This window comes from Parasteatoda tepidariorum, chromosome 6 (genome assembly GCF_043381705.1).
Source record: "Parasteatoda tepidariorum isolate YZ-2023 chromosome 6, CAS_Ptep_4.0, whole genome shotgun sequence".
Taxonomy (NCBI): domain Eukaryota; kingdom Metazoa; phylum Arthropoda; class Arachnida; order Araneae; family Theridiidae; genus Parasteatoda; species Parasteatoda tepidariorum.
The window spans coordinates 5752689-5761721 of NC_092209.1; the positions used below are offsets into that span (position 1 = coordinate 5752689).

Genomic DNA, 9033 nt, shown 5'->3' on the forward strand with positions numbered 1-9033 from the left:
TTTTTTTCGCTTTTTTTGTTTGCTTTCACTCCAGAATACAAGAAGCAGCGACGTCTAAATTACGAAAATACGAGCTATCCCGCTGACGGATAAAAAATACGGAAAATCTTATTTTCTGTGCGTGAAATCGGAGAAAATAGCTAATATAAGTAAACATGCGGAAGGATTAGCAGCTAGGACGTAGTTTGAATTTTCTGTTTTTCTTTGAAAATCGTAAATAAATATAATAATTTGACTTCAACAACTGAATTTTTTTTAAAAAACGGGATATTTATAAATAAATAAATAAAAAAAACGAAACTTTTAGAGAATCTGAGTTTTTGATAAAAAGGCTGAAATTCGAGAGAAAAAAGCGAAAAAAATCTCATCCCTGTATAAAGGTCAACCAGTTTTATCCCAAGGAAATGATTTTTAGAGAAACTTCAGAGGGAGGAATTAGGACTTCAATAATTTCGCTCCGCGGAAAATTAGATTCCTCATAAAATATTTTAACTTGTGCAAAAAAAAATTTCGGCGGAAATTAGCGGGAAAAGTGGAAAAATTTGAGAAAAAGCGGAAATCCGCGAATCCGCGGAAGAATCTCATCCCTGGCAATAATAAACAATAAAAAAAAAGTTATACAAGAAAATTTTTTATTTTTTCTGAAACTATTTTATTCTTTCAATTGACAAGCTTAAAGGTGTAGATCTACTGATGTTATTTGTCCGATGGTTTCGTTTGAGTCTCTGTTTACATTCTTTCAATAAATGTGATCCAAAAAAAAGGTATTAAATTCCAAGATTTATCTTGGCTTAGATTCTTGACCCAGTATCATGCTGCCTTGAAGTGGGCTGAACCAAAGATTGGGAACAGATGGTAAGACAGTACAGGACAGTACAGACAGTAAAAGAGATGCAGTAAGCACGATTTGGGAATTATCTCCTCTTGCCATGCCACTTGGTTCTTGAACAATTAGGAGTTTGTTACAGCAATTTTATTCACAATTAAAATCCTTAATTAAAATGAAGGATAGATAATGGACAGAAATTTTCGATATTTTTAAAAGCAAAAACAGAAATTAATACTAAGAAAATGACATAAATACCTTCTTGTATTAAATCTTTCAAACCAGCATATTCATCAGACATGAACTCCTCAGAGCCGATTATAAATGGTAAGGGACGATTCTCATATGGATTCTTCAAAAAAAAAAAGAAGAAGAAAAGACAATCTTAATTAAAAAGTTTTATCAAATGAAATAGTTTAGAAAATCATGTGTATAAAACATATCAATCAACTCAAGACCTTAACACAAAAGGGTGTATTTATTTCCCGCTCCATACCAGCTAAAAATGATTCTATCTGTTTCAGCATAGTTTGTTTTTTCAGAAAGAATGTACAGCTACCATTTTTAGTTCGTACATTTTGTACAGTAGTTTATATGAATCACAGCAGTTTCTTACCTAACTCAACTCGTACGAGATTTGAAATCTCTCTTGGTATCCCAGCAGCACAATATTTATTGTATACATATAGTGCTTGTATCATTTGTGTAAGACTATTAAACAGAAACCAGGGAATTAAATAGTGAGAATCTAAATACGAAGTAATTAATAATTATTTATAATATTATAAGTATTCATTATTTTCCCCATTGCCCACCTGGAAAATGGCCTTTCGTTATACAGGCATCTGAATGGTAGTAAGACATTCAGGGGCACCATATTAGGTGAGCTAACGTTGCTCCCACTGTAAGGACAGATAGTACAGAGAAGGAAAAAACATCCATGCCTTGCCCGGGATTCAAACTCACGACCTTTCGGATGCAAGGCCAGTTCCCTGACCCCTACACAGGCCGGTCGACAGCATTAATATTAAAAAAAATTTCAAATCAAGTTAAAATTGCCATCAATGCGAAAAGTTAATATATTGTGAATTTGTAAAATATGATGGGCGTTCATTACAAAACTTTTCAAATCTTATATTAAAGCTTGATATAACTACTTGTCACATATACACTTAATGTAATGTGACAATTTATTTTCTAATTTTACCTAAGCCTTTAATTTTTCTTTAAACATTATTCCTTTTTTTTCAATTTAGCAATTTTTTAACTTTCTTGTTGACCTTTCTCGTGGTCAATGCGGCCATCGCACTTCCTGTGAGGAAAGTCAACCAACCCCTCTATTCACGCCTTTCTTTTTCTTCTTTTAATTTTAGGGGGGCTAACTAACCAATCTCTTTCCCTTAAATTTCAAACTCTCCGCCTCTTTAAATTTAATTGGCCGTAATTTTTCTGGTCCTATACCAGTTAAGGAATTTTTAAGTCACTTTTAGGACGATTCTCTTTTTGTGCTTCTTTCTAGCAGGTTATCTTTTTTTTAATTCTCTGCGATGCGGACTTCGGTCCGTATCGAGGGGACAGTTTTTTTACATTCTTTTTCTTAACCTTATTTGTCTTTAAAAGTTTAAAGCCTTAATTGTAATCAATTTCAATAAATCATACATCTACATGTTATATCTTTTTTTAAAGCATTAAAGACCCTCTTAAATTAAGCTTTCCTTCTATAAATGTCTTTTCAATAGTTAAACCTTTTGTTGCTATCCTTTTTTATGCATGACATAATTTCTTTCGTCACCCATTTCTATTAAAGGTGTTCCTAATGTTAAAATTTGTTTTAAAGATGTCTTTCCACTAGTTATGTTGTTAGATATTTTTCTTAAATAAATCTTAAACGCAAGTTAAAAATGTGTGTTTCTTTTGATGGTTGTCTTTTAAAATGTCCTGTGTGTACAGGGTGAGTACCTTTCAATTATTGTTATAGGCATGCATAAACGTGAATTTATTAGTTTTTCTTATTGGAAACATCAGCTTACTGTATGTATTAAATATATATATATTTGGATATGGCATGACTTTATTGTTTTTATCTTTAATCTTAAATTTATTTTTAGTTTCGCTCCTTTTCCAAATTTGGTGATACCAAATCATCCAATTCGTTCAAACCTCACACTTTGTGACCCTTTGAACCTATTGGGTTATTGTTATCCGACATAAGCATTGTACTACCACTTTCCTTAACGATCACATCCCAATTAATTTAATTTAATTATATGTTATAAGTTTTGGCTTTTAATTTATTTAACATGACATTTCAATCATTTACCTATTATTAATCATAACTATATCCAGAGATACATCCAATTATGCAACCCATCCATTTTAATAATAATACATAAATAACTTTACTTTATACGCACCAAATAATATTTTTAATTTAACTGTTACATTTCTTTTCCTTTTAATGTTTATTTAAATGAAATTTTTCATTAAAACAGCAAGTTCTGAAAATCCAGCTTTACACTGGTATGAAGTAACAAAGTAAATAAGAACAATCTTTTCGCTAAGGGTACTTAAATACAAAACAACTCTAAAACAACAAATTACTAATTGAAGGATTAAACATTAATATTAGATTCAAATTCATGGCCACCTAGTAACACCCCACTTCCCATAGCTTAATTACCGTGGTTCCTAAAGTGAACCACACTATTTAGCTAATTCTACTGAAATTACAATACATTTTTAACAACAACAGTTTTAAGTAATAATATATTTTTAAGTAACAATACATTTGAAATAACAATATATTTTTAAAGGTAATTAATATTTTTAATAAAATTATATTCTTTTATTCAGTTAAATGTGAATTAAATTTTATGTAGCAAAGTACAGTGTTGCTCACACCACTAGTAAATAGCTGAGGGTGGGGAGTTCAATCCCGACGGTCATCAAAACAACAGGCGTGTACACGCAAAAAGGTTCAAATCTGTTGTGGTTGAAAGTCCTCTTGTTGTGATGTGAAAGGTTGCAGAGAGGTGTACAAACTCAGACATTGTCCCTGTTCTTTGACAGGGGCCAAAATTACATGGCATCTCCCTACTAAGGCCATTAAAAATAAAGCCGTGCAAAATGCGCATGTTAGTATAAAAGTAGACACTTCCTTTGCTTTTATGATTTTTTCCACTTTACTCTTTTCGCAGTTTTAATTGGCTTTCAAGGTGAGGTAATAAATAATAAAAAGGATTTGATAGAAATTAATGGCGTCTCCTGTTATTCAGGGCCAGATTTTGAAGACATTTGCAGTTTTTGACACTTTTGCTCATTTAGAACATTTTTTTATACAAATTTCCATGCATATTTTTGAGATTTTAAGACATTTAATTTCATTTTAGATGTTAGATATTTAAAAAAAAAAATTCACACATTTTTTTAAACAATAGTTCCTTTGGTCATCTTGGCGATGTTAATTAAATGAAAAAAGAGTTGCAGCTGAAAAATGATTTATTGTTGCGCTGCATAATGTAAAATACAGTATGCTGGACAACTCTTAACCGCAATCCACTTCAATTCTGATTTCCTATAATTTCACAAACTTAAAGTTTTGAAGTATATATAAATATATGCCAGTGAACATATATCAAAACAGTTTTTCTTTCCACTTTAGTTTTTTGTTACTTTTGCATTTAACATTAGTTTCAAACTTTAATAAGATTCATAGAACAAGTTTGATTAAATGACATGCGTGGCATAACTACCACTACGATTATTAAACATCAATTCATTAGTATATAAGAAAGGCTAACTCAATTCAATCTTGATATACCTTTTCTTAGATGAAGGTTGGCATAGTCGAAAGCTCTTTCCCCACACATGCTCTAATACAATTAAGTGTAATATGAAATTTTAGAAAGGGAAAGATGTTAAAGAATTACAAGGGAATTTTCTTTTACTTTAAGCACATTTTTCGCTATGTTTGAAAGCATTTTTAAGGTTATTTAAGTCATCAAAATCTAGGTACTAGTTATTACCTTAGGTTCCAGTATAGTGCGACCTTCAGAAGACATATCTTCATCTTCACTGTCGGATATTTCATTCACATTTATTTTGTTGAAAGCTTTGTCTAGAACAGACATTCCCAATTCTAGTGCCTTAACAATTTTCGGTAACATTTCTGCTTCCCTTTGTTCTTTCGTTTTCTTTAAGAAAAAAAAGTTTTGTAATAAAAGGAAAAACGGTGAACCATAACAAATGAAACAAAATGTCAATTATTTTATAACAAATAAAAATAACTAACTTCAACTGGCTTTGTATCTGGTACAGATTCTTGTACTTCTTCATCATACACACGCTGTAATAAAAAATTCCACTGAGTACTTGAGGGGAAAAACAATACACACTAAAAAAATCTTATGCTAAATAAAGAAAATGAGGATTTCAAATGAATATAGAAAGAGTATAAATGAAAATATGACAGCATAAGTTCACATTAAGATTAGATAAAAATTAGACAATTAGATAAAAATTTATAAAAATTGTGTTATCATTTAGTATATTTGAAATTCAAATGCCATGTCAATCTCAACAACTATACAAATAAAATGACTTACATTTTCCACAAATTGCAGATTTGAGAGCATGTGAAAATCATTCATAATGTTGTTTACTTTTACAGATACCATCTAGAAAAATACAAAATACTTCAACAACTGGAAATAATTCATAGGGAAATAAAAGAAAAATTTAAAAACAAATCTAATCATTATAAACATAACATAAAGAAAAAATTCAGCAGATTTAAATAAAAATTTAATCAAACTTTTGTATATTATAAGAATTGAATCAAACTTTGGTACTATGAGGTATTGCTTACATGGTAAGGTATTTGGTCTTGTTCTGGTCCAAAGACAAAGCTGTAGCTAAAGGCAAGTCAGTTTTGTAAAAAGCTAGTTCTTTGTGAATTACTTTCAAAGCTGAGTTTGCTTTGCTTATATATTGGATTAAGTTCTCTCTTAGTCAAGAAGTATATTAAATAATAGTATATTTTTAAAAATAAAAATTTTGATTTGCAAGATATATAAATTTTTATATAATTTTAAAAGAATGTTATCTTATATGACAAAATACAAAACTTGAACAAAATTGGTTGAAAAATTCTTGAGAAATAAAATTGTAACATCCGACTTTTTTAAAATTTGTTCAATTTTGCCATAAAAAATTACATCTTTTGAAAATGACATAAAAATTTGCATAACTTACAATACAAAACTTTATAAACTATTATAAAATAAAAAATTAAGTAATTATTAAAACCATTTTTTTGATGGAAGTAACTAAATTTTATAATTAAGTTCAAAAAGTTTTGATTCAAAAATTCTCAAGATATGGTGAAACATGCAAAAAGTAACTTTAAGGAGTCCAAATTTCTGACCAAAATATTGGGACCAGTAACCGTCGGTTAAACAGCTGATGCAATTTTGGGTTTACGACTACTGATGTTCAACTCCTTAGCCTTGTAATTGCTAAGACAATTCAGAAGACAAGGGAACTTTTGGATCAAGCATTAAGAGAAATTTATGTGGAGGACTTTTTGATGGAACTAACCCACATTTGTGTAACATGGAGAGGAAAACCACTCCCACGGTTAGCCTGACAGCAAGGGGAATCTAACCCATGATCCACTACCACTGAATATATTTTATATCAGCACGGTGGCCAGTGCAAGTCAGGTGGGGAATTTGAATCGATCAGTCGTTGCTGGGATTAATGGACTTCCAATGAGGTTAACCAGCTCAGCCATTGCTGAGTCAGTTAATCTCATTGGAAGGCAAGCGCTCTATCTCCACGAGCCACGACAGCTCCAGTTTTTCAAGAATTGTGGCTTTTACCCATATATTGAAGGTCAGATAGCCTTACCCATTGAAGAAAAGAAATTTCTATTCTGAGTAAGTTTACTTTTATGCCTGATTTAACTTAAAATGTAGTCTGCTCTAATTAATTAGCTTATTTAAGATTGTTCCATTGATGAAAGATTGTTCCATTTTTTTATGTGTTGAATACTTTATTTAAATGCATTTCAAATCAAATTGGAAATTACATGTGATGCACACAAGTTATGAACTTTCTTTATATACACAATTCTAAATTTCTGCCTAATGGGACAGCAATTTTAATTTTTTTTTTTATTCCATCATGAAATCATTATGCAACCTGCATAACAAGCATAATTAAAAGAGAAATATAGCACAGTTTTTTTACATGAATAGTTCTCTTTTCTAAAATCTGCTCAGTTTCTAGCTCATTTTACTGACTTGAATATAATTTTATGTAGTGGTATTTCACATGATTTGCTTCTTGAATAAGAATCAGTGGTACACCAGTGTTATTACATAGCATCAGTGTTGAGCAATAACAATCAATTTTGTGAATTCAGGATCTTTACATTCATCCCAGATATATTAGCAGGAGTCTGTTATCTTTAGACATTAATGATGAATAATTCAAACGAAGGCTTTGTTCCTAACAGTATGAAATTATTACAAATTATTATTTGTAATAATTTCAACAAAAATTTTACAAGTAATTTTTACACTCTCTGTATATTTTTTAAGGAGAGAAACTCAAATCTGATGCAGGAAATAGATATGTTGAAGCCTATTGGCGATGTCTGAAGGTAACACTCACATCAGGGTATCTGTGAGGGAGTCAAAATCCTGAAACCTGTTAAGTATCATGAAAAGCTAGAACTTTTGAGTAGGTAGCTCTGATATATAAAAATCAAGTTATAAGCAATCAGATGAGCATAAATTAAGCAAACAAGTGAGCAGAAAAGTTTTCACCAAGGCAGAATATTTCTCATTATTAAAAATTAATACTGACATCATTAGAATTCCCATATTCTATCTTACCTTCATTTTTAGAAAATTAGGATACAAAAGGTAGGTACTTCATTTATAACGCACTAGTGCTGCGCGATTTACTATTGGCAATGGTCTGGGAAACATCCTTGAAGATGATCCGAAGACATGCCAACACAATTTTGATCCTCGGCGATGGAGATGGCTCCACCGCTCTATTAGCTCGACCACCTGCACGCAAAGCCGAGCACTTTACGGTAGAACAGTTTAACGAGGACCAGTACAGCACAACCTTAGTACCAATGCAGGGTGCTCAAAGTTGTCACCCACCTGCCTACTGACTGCAGCCAGTGATGCTTGACTTCAGTGTTCTACTGAGAACCAAGTCTTTACGATCAGTGCGACTAAGATACAACAACAACTAGTTTAATGTCTTCAAAAAACTACAACATTTAAAGAAATATATGCTGATTTTTTTTAAAAGTGCTATAATTTTTATAACATTATATTCATTATTCTATACATACCAGCATATATTTCTTTAAATGTTGCAATTTTTCTTAAAACATTAAACTAGGACACAACAACAACTAGTTTAATGTCTTCAAAAAACTACAACATTGAAAGAAATATACACTGATTTTTTTTAAAGTGCTATAATCTTTATGAAACTATTGTGTTTATTATATACATACTCTCAATGTTACAGTTTTTTTAATACAGTAAACTAGGATACAACAGCAACTAGTTTAATGTCTTCAAAAAATATATTTAAATAAATATATGCTGGTATGTATATAATAATCAATATAGTTTTACAAAAATTATAACTCTAAAAAAAATCAGTGGGTTTCAGACGAATTTTGTCCAAATTTGGTGGTAATAGAAAGAATTGAAACTAGTTAAAAGAGTAAATAAATTGCAAGCATAAAGTATTTTGATTGTGTTTACAGAAAGTTTTTTATTTTATCTAAGTCTGTAAGTTATCATTAGGGCTGCAGGTTTGGCGCGGCGCGAATTTCCGAGATAATTTCCGCGAAATTGTCATCTTTTTTCCTAAAATCCGCAAATTTCTCAATATATCTTGACTTGCTCGAAAATTGCTTAAAATTTGATTTTTTTTCATTTTTTTATTATTATTTTTATTAAACAGAATTTTTTATTTTCCTAAACCTTAAATTGAACATGTAAAATTGATTAGATATTTAGGGGAGTGAATCAATAGCAAAATGACATGAAAATAGTTCAGAGATAAGAGATAATCACAATCTTGTCAACTAAGGTGGTCTTTCTACACTTAGGGAGGGTAATTACCTTCCTGAAGTCAGTAAGAGTACAAAAGAAATTGGAATCACA

The 9033-nt window shown here is 30.5% G+C and overlaps 2 protein-coding genes across 6 annotated transcripts in view; both read right to left on the reverse strand.

The window, feature by feature from the left end:
• LOC107439260 (coiled-coil domain-containing protein 92) overlaps positions 1–9033 on the reverse strand; it is an 879443-nt gene that overhangs the window by 59090 nt on the left and 811320 nt on the right. The gene's annotated exons all lie outside the window — the stretch shown is intronic.
• Positions 1–9033, reverse strand: part of LOC107450873 (WASH complex subunit 2) — a gene marked incomplete in the record, with an annotated part of 53290 nt that overhangs the window by 40200 nt on the left and 4057 nt on the right. Inside the window, 4 exon segments of the mRNA XM_043051420.2 lie at positions 1085–1178; positions 4852–5019; positions 5118–5171; positions 5431–5502. Coding sequence (XP_042907354.2) covers positions 1085–1178; positions 4852–5019; positions 5118–5171; positions 5431–5502 — 388 coding nt within the window.